At 48.0% G+C, this 17,785-nt stretch overlaps 1 protein-coding gene across 1 annotated transcript in view; it reads right to left on the reverse strand.

Moving 5' to 3' along the window:
- The window catches only part of LOC130124482 (keratin-associated protein 4-9-like), a 972-nt gene extending 80 nt beyond the window's left edge, over window positions 1-892 (reverse strand). The window contains 1 exon segment of the mRNA XM_056293934.1: window positions 1-892. This exon segment is cut by the window's left edge and continues 80 nt beyond it. Within this exon segment, the coding sequence (XP_056149909.1) occupies window positions 1-892 (892 nt within the window).
- Between the last annotated feature and the right edge of the window lie 16,893 nt (window positions 893-17,785).

Raw genomic sequence — 17,785 nt, forward strand, 5'->3', positions numbered from 1 at the left:
AGAGCCATGGAGGTCTGCAGCACGGAGGTCTGCAGCACGGAGGTCTGCAACACGGAGGTCTGCAGCATGGAGTTCTGCAACACGGAGGTCTGCAGCATGGAGTTCTGAAACATGGAGGTCTGCAGCATGGAGTTCTGCAGCATGGAGGTCTGCAGCATGGAGTTCTGAAACATGGAGGTCTGCAGAATGGAGTTCTGCAGCATGGAGGTCTGCAGCATGGAGGTCTGCAGCATGGAGTTCTGAAACATGGAGGTCAGCAGCATGGAGGTCTGCAGCATGGAGTTCTGAAACATGGAGGTCTGCAGCATGGAGGTCTGCAGCATGGAGGTCTACAGCATGGAGTTCTGAAACATGGAGGTCTATAGCATGGAGTTCTGCAGCATGGAGGTCTGCAGCATGGAGTTCTGAAACATGGAGGTTTGCAGCATGGAGTTCTGCAGCATGGAGGTCTGCAGCATGGAGTTCTGAAACATGGAGGTTTGCAGCATGGAGGTCTGCAGCATGGAGGTCTACAGCATGGAGTTCTGAGACACGGAGGTCTGTAGCATGGAGTTCTGAAACATGGAGGTCTGCAGCATGGAGTTCTGCAGCATGGAGGTCTGCAGCATGGAGTTCTGAGACACGGAGGTCTGTAGCATGGAGTTCTGAAACATGGAGGTCTGCAGCATGGAGTTCTGCAACACGGAGGTCTGCAGCATGGAGTTCTGAAACATGGAGGTCTGCAGCATGGAGTTCTGCAGCACGGAGGTCTGCAGCATGGAGTTCTGAAACATGGAGGTCTGCAGCATGGAGGTCTGCAGCATGGAGGTCTGCAGCATGGAGGTCTACAGCATGGAGGTCTGTAGCATGGAGTTCTGCAGCACGGAGGTCTGCAGCACCACTGACTTAGCATGGGTCCAAATGACCCAAGTCCAAACTTTGAGATGTCTTTGAATATTATGTTCATTTATTGTTCCAGTTTGTAAAGTCCATCAGAGAGACCATAATCTACAACATTATGAGAAACAACAAACTACACGATTTTAAAGAACAAGTAAACACTTGCTTTTATCCTGGAATTTGATTCAGTGGAGTTGAAAAGGCAATGGATCAATAGACAGATCTATCTATCTATCTATCTATCTATCTATCTATCTATCTATCTATCTATCTATCTATCTATCTATCTATCTATCTATCTATCTATCTATCTATCTATCTATCTATCTATCTCTACATAGGAACAAAGTGTTGAGGTAGAAGCAGAAGTGTGTGTAGCTGTAGAAGCAGAAGTGTGTAGATGTAGAAGCAGAAGTGTGTATAGCTGTAGAAGCAGAAGTGTGTAGATGTAGAAGCAGAAGTGTGTGTAGATGTAGAGGCAGAAGTGTGTTCATGTAAAGCAGAAGTGTGTGTAGATGTAGAAGCAGAAGTGTGTAGATGTAAAGCAGAAGTGTGTAGATGTAGAAGCAGAAGTGTGTAGATGTAGAAGCAGAAGTGTGTAGATGTAAAGCAGAAGTGTGTGTAGATGTAGAAGCAGAAGTGTGTATAGCTGTAGAAGCAGAAGTGTGTGTAGATGTAGAAGCAGAAGTGTGCGTAGATGTAGAAGCAGAAGTGTGTGTAGATGTAGAAGCAGAAGTGTGTAGATGTAGAGGCAGAAGTGTGTAGATGTAGAAGCAGAAGTGTGCGTAGATGTAGAAGCAGAAGTGTGTGTAGATGTAAAGCAGAAGTGTGTAGATGTAGAAGCAGAAGTGTGTAGATGTAGAGGCAGAAGTGTGTGTAGATGTAAAGCAGAAGTGTGTGTAGATGTAGAAGCAGAAGTGTGTAGATGTAGAAGCAGAAGTGTGTGTAGATGTAGAGGCAGAAGTGTGTAGATGTAGAAGCAGAAGTGTGTAGATGTAGAGGCAGAAGTGTGTGTAGATGTAGAAGCAGAAGTGTGTAGATGTAGAAGCAGAAGTGTGTGTAGATGCAGAAGCAGAAGTGTGTGTAGATGTAGAAGCAGAAGTGTGTAGATGTAGAAGCAGAAGTGTGTGTAGATGTAGAGGCAGAAGTGTGTGTAGATGTAGAAGCAGAAGTGTGTAGATGTAAAGCAGAAGTGTGTAGATGTAAAGCAGAAGTGTGTAGATGTAGAAGCAGAAGTGTGTGTAGATGTAGAGGCAGAAGTGTGTGTAGATGTAGAAGCAGAAGTGTGTAGATGTAGAAGCAGAAGTGTGTAGATGTAGAAGCAGAAGTGTGTGTAGATGCAGAAGCAGAAGTGTGTGTAGATGCAGAAGCAGAAGTGTGTGTAGATGTAGGGGCAGAAGTGTGTAGATGTAGAAGCAGAAGTGTGTGTAGATGTAGAAGCAGAAGTGTGTAGATGTAGAGGCAGAAGTGTGTGTAGATGTAGAAGCAGAAGTGTGTAGATGTAGAGGCAGAAGTGTGTGTAGATGTAGAGGCAGAAGTGTGTAGACGTAGAAGCAGAAGTGTGTAGATGTAGAAGCAGAAGTGTGTGTAGATGTAGAAGCAGAAGTGTGTGTAGATGTAGAGGCAGAAGTGTGTGTAGATGTAGAAGCAGAAGTGTGTGTAGATGTAAAGCAGAAGTGTGTGTAGATGTAGAAGCAGAAGTGTGTGTAGATGTAGAGGCAGAAGTGTGTGTAGATGTAGAAGCAGAAGTGTGTAGATGTAGAAGCAGAAGTGTGTGTAGATGTAGAAGCAGAAGTGTGTGTAGATGTAGAGGCAGAAGTGTGTGTAGATGTAGAAGCAGAAGTGTGTAGATGTAAAGCAGAAGTGTGTGTAGATGTAGAAGCAGAAGTGTGTGTAGATGTAGAAGCAGAAGTGTGTAGATGTAGAAGCAGAAGTGTGTGCAGATGTAGAAGCAGAAGTGTGTGTAGATGTAGAAGCAGAAGTGTGTGTAGATGTAAAGCAGAAGTGTGTAGATGTAGAAGCAGAAGTGTGTAGATGTAGAAGCAGAAGTGTGTAGATGTAGAAGCAGAAGTGTGTGTAGATGTAAAGCAGAAGTGTGTGTAGATGTAAAGCAGAAGTGTGTGTAGATGGTGAATGTGAGCACTGGTTCAGGTAGAGGCCGAGTGTGTGAATGCTTGATTGTGAAGAACTGAGTTAATTTCTGTTTTCAGGGAACGCCGCGTGAGAGGAAACAGACGGGATGATCAGGGAGACAGACAGAGACGGAGAGGTGATGTGGAGGAAACCAGCCTGGACTGTCTGTGATGAGGAGGAGAATCCGTTTGACAGGAAGACGTTTTGACGATTCATTTCGAGTCGCCTTTCACGGTGAAGCCGAGTGAACGCAGCTGTTGTGTGTGGACACGTTACTGTCAGACGTTTTTCCGCCCCTTTAGTATGAAAAGCTTCTCCGGCTGAAAAAAAGGAAAAGAGAACCCCTTCATGAAGAGAAGAGAACTCATCCAACTCACGCCGGAATTCTTCTTTCTCTTCCATCTTAAACTGCTTTTTTGGCGTTGCCTTATATGCATGTCTCATACATACAAGGTAAGGAAATTACATTTCACACGGACCTCAGTGCCACATAAAAACATATAACACACAATAAATATTAAAAACAAAAAGTACTTCACAGACCTAAACATCACAAGCACACCTGACACGGACAGTGAGCTGTTGAGGAACCTCACAGCCTGAGGAATGAAACTGTTGTATAGTCTGTTGGAGGCAGCACGGATGCTCCGGTACCTCATGCCAGAGGGTAGGAGGATGAAGAGGGTGTAGGTAGGGTGGGTGGGGTCCAACACCATGCCGAGAGCGTTCCAGGTGCACCATGCATCTTAGATGGCCTGGATGGGTGGGAGAGCAGTTCCTATGACCTGTCCAGCTGTCTTCACTAGCCACTGAAGGGGTTTGCAGTCAGATGCCTTGCACTTCCCATGCCAGACAGTGATACAGCTGGTCAGAATGCTCCCCTCTGTAGATTGTGATGAGGATGGGTGGGGGGAGACTCACCTTCTTCAGATGCCACGGAAAGTGAACACACTGCTGGGCCTTCTTGGGGAGAAGCGAAAAAAGACTTTATTCGTCTTACAGCTACACACTAGAACACACAGATGCATGCAGGGAGTGGTGGCTGAAGAAATGTTTCTTCTGCATTTTTCCCTCCTGTTGTCCTTCCTCCAGGAGCAGTGGGCAGCCCTTTCCTTCAGCACCCAGGGACCAATTCCAGGTGGACGTCCATGTTGCTCTGCTTGTTTTTATTTGGGGTTCTTTGTGATGTTGGAGGAAACCCATGTGAGCGAGGGGAGAACATGTAAGCTCCTCACAGAAAGGCCTCTAGTCGAGAGATAACCCTCCTAAGCACGGGGAGAACATGTAAACTTCTCACAGAAAGGCCTCTAGTTGAGAGATAACCCTCCTGAGCACGGGAAGAACATGTAAACTCCTCACAGAAAGGCCTCTAGTCGAGAGATAACCCTCCTGAGCACTGGGAGAACATGTAAACTCCTCACAGAAAGGCCTCTAGTCGAGAGATAACCCTCCTAAACACAGGGAGAACATGTAAACTCCTCACAGAAAGGCCTCTAGTCGAGAGATAACCCTCCTGAGCATGGGGAGAACATGTAAACTCCTCACAGAACGGCCTCTAGTCGAGAGATAACCCTCCTGAGCATGGGGAGAACATGTAAACTCCTCACAGAAAGGCCTCTAGTCGAGAGATAACCCTCCTGAGCACCGGGAGAACATGTAAACTCCTCACAGAAAGGCCTCTAGTCGAGAGATAACCCTCCTAAACACAGGGAGAACATGTAAACTCCTCACAGAAAGGCCTCTAGTCGAGAGATAACCCTCCTGAGCACCGGGAGAACATGTAAACTCCTCACAGAAAGGCCTCTAGTCGAGAGATAACCCTCCTGAGCATGGGGAGAACATGTAAACTCCTCACAGAAAGGCCTCTAGTCGAGAGATAACCCTCCTGAGCACGGGGAGAACATGTAAACTCCTCACAGAAAGGCCTCTAGTTGAGAGATAACCCTCCTTAGCACGGGGAGAACATGTAAACTCCTCACAGAAAGGTCTCTAGTCGAGAGATAACCCTCCTGAGCACGGGGAGAACATGTAAACTCCTCACAGGAAGGCCTCTAGTCGCGAGATAGCCCTCCTGAGCATGGGGAGAACATGCAAACTCCTCACAGAAAGGCCTCTAGTCGAGAGATAACCCTCCCAAGCATGGGGAGAACATGTAAGCTCCTCACAGAAAGGCCTCTAGTCGAGAGATAACCCTCCCAAGCATGGGGAGAACATGTAAGCTCCTCACAGAAAGGTCTCTAGTCAAGAGATAACCCTCCTGAGCATGGGGAGAACATGTAAACTCCTCACAGAAAGGCCTCTAGTCGAGAGATAACCCTCCTGAGCATTGGGAGAACATGTAAACTCCTCACAGAAAGGTCTCTAGTCGAGAGATAACCCTCCTGAGCATTGGGAGAACATGTAAGCTCCTCACAGAAAGGCCTCTAGTCGAGAGATAACCCTCCTGAGCACGGGGAGAACATGTAAACTCCTCACAGGAAGGCCTCTAGTCACGAGATAACCCTCCTGAGCACGGGGAGAACATGTAAACCCCTCACAGAAAGGCCTCTAGTCGAGAGATAACCCTCCTAAGCATGGGGAGAACATGTAAACTCCTCACAGAAAGGCCTCTAGTCGAGAGATAACCCTCCTGAGCACAGGGAGAACATGTAAACTCCTCACAGAAAGGTCTCTAGTCGAGCGATAACCCTCCTGAGCACGGGGAGAACATGTAAACTCCTCACAGGAAGGCCTCTAGTCGCGAGATAGCCCTCCTGAGCATGGGGAGAACATGTAAACTCCTCACAGAAAGGCCTCTAGTCGAGAGATAACCCTCCCAAGCATGGGGAGAACATGTAAGCTCCTCACAGAAAGGCCTCTAGTCGAGAGATAACCCTCCTGAGCACCGGGAGAACATGTAAACTCCTCACAGAAAGGTCTCTAGTCAAGAGATAACCCTCCTGAGCATTGGGAGAACATGTAAACTCCTCACAGAAAGGCCTCTAGTCGAGAGATAACCCTCCTGAGCACCGGGAGAACATGTAAACTCCTCACAGAAAGGTCTCTAGTCAAGAGATAACCCTCCTGAGCATTGGGAGAACATGTAAGCTCCTCACAGAAAGGCCTCTAGTCGAGAGATAACCCTCCTGAGCACAGGGAGAACATGTAAACTCCTCACAGAAAGGTCTCTAGTCAAGAGATAACCCTCCTGAGCACCGGGAGAACATGTAAACTCCTCACAGAAAGGCCTCTAGTCGAGAGATAACCCTCCTAAACACAGGGAGAACATGTAAACTCCTCACAGAAAGGCCTCTAGTCGAGAGATAACCCTCCTGAGCACCGGGAGAACATGTAAACTCCTCACAGAAAGGCCTCTAGTCGCGAGATAGCCCTCCTGAGCATGGGGAGAACATGCAAACTCCTCACAGAAAGGCCTCTAGTCGAGAGATAACCCTCCCAAGCATGGGGAGAACATGTAAGCTCCTCACAGAAAGGCCTCTAGTCGAGAGATAACCCTCCTGAGCACCGGGAGAACATGTAAACTCCTCACAGAAAGGTCTCTAGTCAAGAGATAACCCTCCTGAGCATGGGGAGAACATGTAAACTCCTCACAGAAAGGCCTCTAGTCGAGAGATAACCCTCCTGAGCATTGGGAGAACATGTAAACTCCTCACAGAAAGGTCTCTAGTCGAGAGATAACCCTCCTGAGCATTGGGAGAACATGTAAGCTCCTCACAGAAAGGCCTCTAGTCGAGAGATAACCCTCCTGAGCACGGGGAGAACATGTAAACTCCTCACAGGAAGGCCTCTAGTCACGAGATAACCCTCCTGAGCACGGGGAGAACATGTAAACCCCTCACAGAAAGGCCTCTAGTCGAGAGATAACCCTCCTAAGCATGGGGAGAACATGTAAACTCCTCACAGAAAGGCCTCTAGTCGAGAGATAACCCTCCTGAGCACAGGGAGAACATGTAAACTCCTCACAGAAAGGTCTCTAGTCGAGCGATAACCCTCCTGAGCACGGGGAGAACATGTAAACTCCTCACAGAAAGGCCTCTAGTCGCGAGATAGCCCTCCTGAGCATGGGGAGAACATGTAAACTCCTCACAGAAAGGCCTCTAGTCGAGAGATAACCCTCCCAAGCATGGGGAGAACATGTAAGCTCCTCACAGAAAGGCCTCTAGTCGAGAGATAACCCTCCTGAGCACCGGGAGAACATGTAAACTCCTCACAGAAAGGTCTCTAGTCAAGAGATAACCCTCCTGAGCATTGGGAGAACATGTAAACTCCTCACAGAAAGGCCTCTAGTTGAGAGATAACCCTCCTGAGCACCGGGAGAACATGTAAACTCCTCACAGAAAGGTCTCTAGTCAAGAGATAACCCTCCTGAGCATTGGGAGAACATGTAAGCTCCTCACAGAAAGGCCTCTAGTCGAGAGATAACCCTCCTGAGCACAGGGAGAACATGTAAACTCCTCACAGAAAGGTCTCTAGTCGAGAGATAACCCTCCTGAGCACCGGGAGAACATGTAAACTCCTCACAGAAAGGTCTCTAGTCAAGAGATAACCCTCCTGAGCACAGGGAGAACATGTAAACTCCTCACAGAAAGGTCTCTAGTCAAGAGATAACCCTCCTGAGCACAGGGAGAACATGTAAACTCCTCACAGAAAGGCCTCTAGTCAAGAGATAACCCTCCTGAGCACCGGGAGAACATGTAAACTCCTCACAGAAAGGCCTCTAGTCGAGAGATAACCCTCCTGAGCACCGGGAGAACATGTAAACTCCTCACAGAAAGGTCTCTAGTCGAGAGATAACCCTCCTGAGCATGGGGAGAACATGTAAACTCCTCACAGAAAGGCCTCTAGTTGAGAGATAACCCTCCTGAGCACGGGGAGAACATGTAAACTCCTCACAGAAAGGTCTCTAGTCGAGGGATAACCCTCCTAAGCATGGGGAGAACATGCAGAGTACACACAGACAGCCACTGCATACCGACAGGCCTGGGGAGAACATGCAAACTCCCCCAGTGCCAACACCACTGGGAATCGAGCCCTGGACCTTCTTGCTGTGAGGCAGCAGTACAAGCAGTGCGCCACGGAGCCATTAAACCCACACCTGTAACGCTATCATTTGTTTTCAGCCCATAAGAAAAGAACCTGCAGCAACACGCTAAATGGAGAACATGAATCTACCAAATCCAGATTTGTTCACCTTTGAACTTCAGTAAACGTTTGGTTTTAATTGTATCGTGGCCTTAACACAACCAGGAGATCAAAACCTTCCCTTCCCTCTACCCGAGAGAATGTCTCCCACCTAAAAGAGATGAAGACCACATGGTGACAGTCGACTAATTCTCAGCAGGCACACACACACACACACTCATCTCTCCTGCTGCACAGAGATGGAGGTCAAATGTACTGTAAATTATTATTATTATTATTGTTATTATGAAAGTAAATTAATAAGAACATAACAAAAAGTGAAAAGTGTAATAGTCTAGTCAGTAAATTCTACTTGTGTTGTTATGCTTCAGTAAAGCTGGGATATCACAGAAAGCCTCTTTTTTTTCTCTCTAAATTTATTTCTGATTTCCCTTTTTCTCCCAATTTAGTGGCCAATCGATCCCTCTTTTAGTTCCAACACCCACCCTCGTACTGCATGCGTTCGCCAACTGCATCTCTCCGGCCGGCAGTCAGGAAGGAGACGCCTCGCCACTTCCGTGACAAGGCGAATCCAGGCCGAACCACTGCTTTTCCCCTCACACCCAGAGACGCATTCATGTGAGGAACACAAGCCGACTCCGCCCCCCTCCCGAAGACGGCGCTGCCAATTATCGCTGCTTCATCGAGTCCGGCCATAGTCGGATCTGACGAGACCGGGGCGCGAACCCCCGGTCCCCAGTGGGCAACTGCATCGACACAAAGCCGACGCTTAGACCCGCTACACCACCGCGGACTCTGAAAGCCTCTTTTGTTTATGTGTTGGATGTTTTCTGAGTCCTTATCTAAATTAAATCTTTTTATTAACATTTCTGCAGCGCTGCGTCAGGGTAATGACCATTACGCTGGTCGCACAACAATAGGCTGGTGTGTAACGCCTGTCGGAACGAGCACACAATTTCACATTTTAAATATTCACCCCAATTAGAGAGGAGACCGTCCCCGGCTCTGTGTTCAGGGCGCCGCTTTCTGTCAGACGCAGTAAGGTGTGACGGTACTTGTCTCTGTGAATCCTGCTCTTCATCCCAGGAATGAGAAGAACTGCGTTTACACCCGTGTGAGATGTGAAGAGCAGAGAAATTAAAGCGTAGAATGAATGAAAGCACAACTGGACTCAGAGGACGACTGTTTCTACTGGAGGGCTCAGAGACAGGGGCTAAAAATGGGGATAGATAGAAAGATAGACAGACAGACAGACAGACAGATAGACAGATAGATAGATAGATAGATAGATAGATAGATAGATAGATAGATAGATAGATAGATAGATAGATAGATAGATAGATAGATAGATAGATAGATAGATAGATAGATAGATAGATAGATAGATAGATAGATAGATAGATGGATGGATGGATGGATGGATGGATGGATGGATGGATGGATGGATGGATGGATGGATGGATGGATGGATAGATAGATAGATAGATAGATAGATAGATAGATAGATAGATAGATAGATAGATAGATAGATAGACAGACAGACAGACAGACAGACAGACAGACAGATAGACAGATAGATAGATAATAACTTTTGCAGTATTATAGGAGAGGACAGTAAGCTAGGCTGGGAGTTTGCTTTTGTCCCTGACGGGCTTAGAGGGTCAGAGGGCCGAGGTTTAAGGGGGTCAGAAGGCCGAGGTTTAAGGGGGTCAGAAGGCCGAGGTTTAAGGGGGTCAGAGGGCCAAGGTTTAAGGGGGTCAGAGGGCCGAGGTTTAAGGGGGTCAGAAGGCCAAGGTTTAAGGGGGTCAGAGAGCCGAGGTTTAAGGGGGTCAGAGGGCCGAGGTTTAAGTGGGTCAGAAGGCCGAGGTTTAAGGGGGTCTGAAGGCCGAGGTTTAAGGGGGTCAGAGGGCCGAGGTTTAAGGGGGTCAGAAGGCTGAGGTTTAAGGGGGTCAGAAGGCCGAGGTTTAAGGGGGTCAGAGGGCTGAGGTTTAAGGGGGTCAGAAGGCTGAGGTTTAAGGGGGTCAGAAGGCCGAGGTTTAAGGGGGTCAGAAGGCCGAGGTTTAAGGGGGTCAGAGGGCCGAGGTTTAAGGGGGTCAGAAGGCCGAGGTTTAAGGGGGTCAGAAGGCCGAGGTTTAAGGGGGTCAGAAGGCCGAGGTTTAAGGGGGTCAGAGGGCTGAGGTTTAAGGGGGTCAGAAGGCCAAGGTTTAAGGGGGTCAGAGGGCCGAGGTTTAAGGGGGTCAGAAGGCTGAGGTTTAAGGGGGTCAGAAGGCCGAGGTTTAAGGGGGTCAGAAGGCCGAGGTTTAAGGGGGTCAGAGGGCTGAGGTTTAAGGGGGTCAGAGGGCCGAGGGCCGGGTCGCGTGGCGATCTATTCCGTTGCCTACCAACACAGGGATCGCAGGTTTAAATCCTTGTGTCACCTCCGGCTTGGTCGAGCGTCCCTACGGACACCATTGGCCGTGTCTGCGGGTGGGAAGCCGGATGTGACTGTGTCCTGGTCGCTGCACTAGCGCCTCCTTGGGTCGGTTGGGGCGCCTGTTTGAGGGGGAGGGGGAACTGGGGGGAATAGCGTGATCCTCCCACGCGCTACGTCCACCTGGTGAAACTCCTCACTGTCAGGTGACAAGAAGCGGCTGGCGACTCCACATGTATGGGAGGAGGCATGTGGTAGTCTGCAGCCCTCCCCCCGGATCGTCAGAGGGGGTGGAGCAGAGACCGGGACGGCTCAGAGCAGTGGGGTAATTGGCCAAGTACAATTGGGGAGAAAAGGGGGGGGGGTGACTATGCAGGATGGAGAGAAGAGAAGCGAACTATCAGGCCAGACGGTTCGGTGTGACGGCCCACCAGCCTGCAGACACATCTGTAATCTAACAGCACTGAGAGGAAGACAGGAGTCGCAATACCTGCAGGAAGAAGAGTAATCTGAAAATAATCAATGTGCCTCTGGAGCCGGAGAGAGGGATGACTCACTCACTGCAGAGAAAGAAGAGAGGCAGATGGAGTATCAACAGACAGCGAGATAGACAGATAGACAGATAGAGAGAGAGAGAGAGAGAGAGAGAGAGAGAGAGAGAGAGAGAGAGAGAGAGAGAGAGAGAGAGAGAGAGAGAGAGAGAGAGAGAGAGAGAGAGAGATATGCCTGTAGTTCCGTTTCCCACCGTAGGGGGCAGAGTTGAGCTGTGCTCAGTCTTCAGTGACGGTGTATCAACTCCATCACATCACAGCTGTCTCGTCTGTGTTGGCTGATGGAGGGGGGCTGGATGAGGGTCTGTGAATCACTGGGTCTATACTGGACCTGAAGAAGGAATACAGAGCAGCTATGAACAGAATCTCCATGTTTTTATTGTACTTCAGCACAGATATCTGAATTGGACCTTGCACAGAGAAGGAAATCATTGACTCTAGTCTGGTTTTATTGCCCATGTTCCATCTCCTTGTAAAATGTAATGTAATTTTAGCTTTGCTTTTTTTACACATTATGATAATAATTATATAATAACAATGACAATAATAATAATGCATTTTATTTATAATGCACTACTAAATCTCAAAGTGCTATAAGCTACAACCCAACAAGAAGGCAAAACATACAAAAGGAGGAATGAAGACATACAGGTATACAACAGAACATCCGTTGAAACATGAAATAAAATAGATTCAATTCTATAAATCCTATTTATTACTATGTATGTCATATTACCATATACCATATTACCATATGTGGTCATATTATTTTAAATTAGGAAGGTTCTCCCTCTGCTCTTGGTTAAATTCTCTATGCGGCCCACTCCACCATCACTGCAGTATTCCTGACTACTTTATTTCTTTATTGTTATTGTTGTTATTAATTATTATTACGATAGCTGTCAATATGTCTACTCACCAGTGTCACCATGAGCCTGTATATTCATAATATATTCCTGTTTGTTCACCCATTAAGATATTATTTATCTATTTATTTATTTGTTTGTCTAGTGTAACAGATATTACACTTATTTTTATACGTATGCATACAACAATGTCGACTGTGCTACAAATGTGTGTCTATTTGCATTTTGACTATTTGTATATATTTTATTTTAGTTTATTTTAGTTTGTACCACTGGGGAGTTGCACTTAATGTCGTTGTACAGCTGCGGAATGGCAAACAAAGCCATTCATTCATTCGTTCATTCATTCATTCATTCCTTCATTCATTCCTTCATTATGAATGGGATTCTGATCTCACGGCAGACTTTTTAAGACTGCTGCAAAGTTCAGAGGGTGATCTGTCGCCAAAGTCTGATGCATGAGCCGCATATTTGATTTGGTAAAGATTTCACGCCCTTCCTGACGCAACCCTCCTCATTCATCCAGGCCTGGCACCGGCAGTAAGGATGCACTGGCTTGTGCATCCTCAGTGGAGTGGGTGGAGAAGAAAGTGCAGGCAGGATGGAGTGGGTGGAGAAGAGTGTCAGGAGTGATTTGTGACAGAAGGGTACCAGCAAGAGTTAAAGGGAAGGTTTACAAGATGGTGGTGAGACCAGCTATGTTGTATGGTTTGGAGACAGTGGTGCTGATGAAAAGACAGGAGGTGGAGCTGGAGGTGGCAGAGATGAAGATGATAAGATTTTCATTGGGAGTGATGAAGGAGGACAGGATTAGGAAGGAGTATATTAGAGGGACAGCTCAGGTTGGACGGTTTGGAGACAAAGCAAGAGAGACAAGATGGAGATGGTGTGGACATGTGTGGAGGAGAGATGCTGGGTATATTGGGAGAAGGATGCTGAATATGGAGCTGCCAGGGAAGAGGAGAAGAGGAAGGCCAAAGAGGAGGTTTATGGATGTGGTGAGGGAGGACATGCAGGTGGCTGGTGAGACAGAGGAAGATGCAGAGGACAGGAAGACATGGAGACGGATGATCCGCTGTGGCGCCCCCTAACGGCAGCAGCTGAAAGTAGTAGTAGTAGTAGTAGTACATCTCTCTCTCTAAAGTCTAGTGTACGACCACGGATTTGTGGACTCGCTAGCCCGTTGGCTAACGGGTCGAACCCTTTAGTTGACTGCTCATATAACGGTACATATCACGATATAGCTCATTCATATCACGTTAATGATACGTATCACGATATAAGTCATCCATATCGTGATAACGATACACATGACGATATAGATCGTTCATATTGTGATAACGATACATATCATGATATATAGGTCAGTCATATCACAATGATACATATCATGATATAGATCATTCATATCGTGATAATGATACATATGATATAGGTCATTTATATCGCGATACCGATACATATCATGATATGGGTCGTTCACATCACGATACCGACACATATCACGATACAGCACATTTTCTGTAAATTCAACGAATAAATAGTTTACATATAACGACCACATGTCAAGGCCTATTTCTCATTACGTTTTGAATTATATACTCGACAAATAAAAGCTATTCGCTCGTATTCGATCATTTTTCCCCTTTTATTAGGAACCTGTCTCCGTGCTGTTTGACACGATTCTTGCGTAGGTGGTAAAGGAGACTAGCGGTGTTTGAGTTTGCTGTGCGGCCCGGCGTGTGGCGTGTTCTGCAAAGCAGGGTTCTGCGGTCCGTGTCAGACTTCTCATATCCAAACCACGTCCACGCGATAGAAATAGCAAGAGCCGTTTTCTATCGTCCCACGATATGACGATATAGCCCACAGCCCTACAAGGCACCTTATCAGGGGGACCCGCGTGATGCTGCTGAAATCCTCTTGTGAGGGTTTCCTGATGGATTATCGGTTATTTCTCCCTCGGCCCGTGTTTAGAGGGGCGGAAATAATCAGATAAGAATCAAGGCTGTTGTTCATATCTCTCTCTGTCACCCGTGGTGCTTTCTATTTACATGGCCCTGGATGTGGAACGGCACGAGTAGGCCTTTTGATTTCTCTTCCCTGAGCTAGTTGACATTTATTTCACAAACACTTGACATTTACAGATCGGTGTCCTACACGATCGATGTGTGTGCTGTGCGTGTGTGTGCATATCTTCTCTTGGATCTCCACCTTGCCGTGGTGGAGAAGCTGGCGTGTACTAATGATCTCAAGAGCTTCGCCGTCCGGAGCTCGGCTCCTGGTAGGGGCACCCAAGGCGGCGGGTCAAGAGGGAGGTTCCAGACGAAGCGCGATCCAACAAAGGCCTCGAGGGTGGAACTGGTGGACGATGTCTCCGGGTCACAACAGCAGTGAAGGCGGATGAAGGCTGCAACAGAGGGGGGTCCCCAATCGTCTTGGTTCTCCATGCCGTTGGACTCTGGCCACGCCCTGCCAAGGACCGTGTGGGGGCTGCAGGCGCATCAGCCTGTCCACGTACAAAGCTGTCATGCACGGGCGTCCTCCCATTATGTGTCTCCAGGACCAGCCTCTACACCCGCCTGAGGACCCAGAGGGACCCAGAGGGACCCAGAGGGAGGACGGTCACACTCGACCCCGCCGATGATGATTGTGTGCGTGTATCACAGAGTATTGTAAAGTTTTGAAGTGTTGCCTCGAAAGTCTCCCGATAGGGGACATTGTACAGAATGTAATTGTGAATAAAAAGCCCCCTGGGACTAAATTGTGATTAAAGACAAAACAAATAAATCTGACTTGACGTCGTCTATATTACACAACAATAATAACAATACAGTTAGATTCTGAGAAGCTTGTTACTATACCCCCCCCCTTTTCTCCCCAATTGTATCTGGCAAATTACCCCACTCCCCCTCTGCCGACCCGGGGAGGGCTGCAGACTACCACATACCTCCTCCCATACATGTGGAGTCACCAGCCGCTTCTTCTCACCTGACAGTGAGGAGTTTCACCAGGGGGAAGTAGCACGTGGGAGGATCACGCTACTCCCCCCAGTTCCCCCCCCCCAAAACAGGCGCCCTGACCGACCAGAGGAGGCGCTAGTGCAGCGACCAGGACACATACCCACATCCGGCTTCCCACCCGCAGACACGGCCAATCGGCTCTGTGCACAACTGTAGTCCACGGACTTCCGGTTTCTACGGCAGCGGTCACACCAGTTTCCTGTTGGTTGGCATGCGCTACTGACAATGGCATATTTTCGAGTACGTATCAAGTTACGTCCTCAATTATCCTCATCCTCATAATTGTGGACATAACTTGATATGCATAACTTGAAGCTTCTCAGGTGCAGGTGGAAGTGTGTGGACAGTTGTGTGCGTGTCGTTGACATTTATCCATGGTGACTCTCGCAGGCATCGCGAAAAATGTGCCATTGTCAACGGCACACGCCAACAAACAGGAAACTGGTACGAGCGCTGCAGTAGAAACCGGAAGTCAGTGGACTACAGTTATGCACAGAGTGAACTGTGTCTGTAGGAACAGCCGACCAAGCCGGAGGTAACACGGGGTTTCGAACCGGCGATCCCCGTGTTGGCAGGCAACGGAATAGGCCGCCTGGACGCCTCGGAGCTTTACGTTTCTGGACCTGGTTTTCCCGCCTCCGATACTCCGTTTTTAGCAGCCGAACCAGAGTACAAAGTGCAGAACTCAACACCGACTACTGCTACTACTTAACCCTTCCTCCTATTTACTAGCTGTGTCACGCTTTAGAGCTGAACTACGACAGAGTCTCATCAAATATCAAGCATTTCCTTGATTATAATCTCCCCCCATTACACGCGCACACTTGAAAAGGGCTCCGGGGAACTCGACGTTTGGCGAGGCGTTATGACGTCAGCGCACATGTTGTCCTTCAGATTTAACCTCAACGAGAACAAACCACGTCCACCACAACAAGGACAACTGCCTGCCAATATGCTAAAAATCCAAATGCTTGTATCGGTTTTCAGAAGGAAACGCTTTCATTCTTTTTCAAAATGTCTCCATATTTCAGAAACAGCGAACTCCGCACTCGGACACGTGTTTTAATTCAAGTCCTATAACAAGCAAAATGTTCTTCTGTGATAAACGTTCCCCAGTGTCTGGCCTGTCTTGTTCCTCTATGTGCTTGTATTGTATTGTATTGTTGTTGTTTTTGGTTTTGTCTACACCAGGGGTGTCAAACTCCAGGCCTCGAGGGCCACAGTGTCTGCAGGTATTTGTTGCAACCGTGCACTGCACCACCTGATTAAACCAGTTCCTTTCCCTCCTTGATCCAGGAGGTGAGCTAATTAGCTAAATCAGGTGGTGTAGTGCAAGGTTGCAACAAATACCTGCAGACACTGCGGCCCTCGAGGCCTGGAGTTTGACACCCCTGGTCTACATGGTGGTGGTGGTCACGTAGCTCAGGCCCTGGGCTGTTCCGGTGGCGTCTGGACACTGCTTGGCGTCCTCCTCATCATATTCTTCCTCCATTCCATCCATTATCCAAGCCGCTTATCCCAATCGGGGTCGCGGGATGCTGGAACCTTTCCCAGCAGTCATTTGGCGGCAGGCGGGGAGACACCCCGGACGGGCCACCCGTCCATCACAGATCATCATCATTTTCTCATATATCTTTTAATTCCATTATAATTCCGTTACCCTCTTTCAGTGTTGTATTGTGTAAATTGTGTAAACACAACATCCATTGCACGTTATCGTCTTGGGAGAGATCTGTTGCTCTCCCTGAGCTTTCTCCCTGTTAGCAAGGTTTTTTCTAGGAAGTTGTTCCTTATCCGGGAGGCACGTGGTGCAGTGGTTAGCGCGGTCACCTCATAGCAAGAACGAGCCCCGGGTTCAAGCCCCGGGGTAGTCCAACCTTGGGGGTCGTCCCGGGTCGTCCTCTGTGTGGAGTTTGCATGTTCTCCCCGTGTCTGTGTGGGTTTCCTCCGGGGGTTCGGTTTCCTTCCACAGTCCAAAGACATGTAGGTCAGGTGGATTGGCCGTACTAGATTGTCCCTAGGTGTGTGTGTGTGTGTGTGGGGGGCCCTGCGAAGGTCTGGCGGCCTGTCCAGGGTGTGTCCCTGCCTGTCACCCAGTGACTGCTGGGATAGGCTCCAGCATCCCTGCGACCCCAAGAGCAGGATAAGCTGTTCAGATAATGGATGGATGGATGCTCCTTATCCAATGTGAGGCTCTAAGCACAAGACGTTGTGTTGCTGTAAAGCCCACTGAGGTGAATTTGTAATTTGTGATATTGGACTATACAAATGCAATAGACTTGACTTGACTTGTATGGTTATCGTCTGTATATTGTATTTATGTGTGTGTGTTGCCATTCAATAACTTTTATCTTCATCACTTTGGGCTCCTTATAATCAATAATCAAGCTGTAGTAGGTAGAGACAGGCATGCATAACAATTCACAAGCCACCAAATTGTTGTGTTATTTTATGTTTGCTCTCTTTAAGAGATTTGAGGCGATATCGCTCGTTGGCGACGTATTCTGTAATGCGACGCCTGTAATGTTGTTGACTGGGCAGGGGATAAAGTACAGTAGCTTTGGCTAGTTTTGTTGGCACTACAAAGTTGTAGTTGACGTTGTTCCCGCAGACACGACAATGGTGACTCTGACGCTCTTGGTCGATTCTGGAGTTACTTTTCAGCATGTCGACCAACGCAGCCGCAGCATGGTTTGCTCAAGCCGAAGCTCAGTTTGCGCTGAGAGATATCAGCGCGGACGACACCAAGTACTACCACACCGTCGCAGCACTCAGCAGTTCCAC

This window comes from Lampris incognitus, chromosome 14 (assembly GCF_029633865.1).
Source record: "Lampris incognitus isolate fLamInc1 chromosome 14, fLamInc1.hap2, whole genome shotgun sequence".
NCBI lineage: Eukaryota > Metazoa > Chordata > Actinopteri > Lampriformes > Lampridae > Lampris > Lampris incognitus.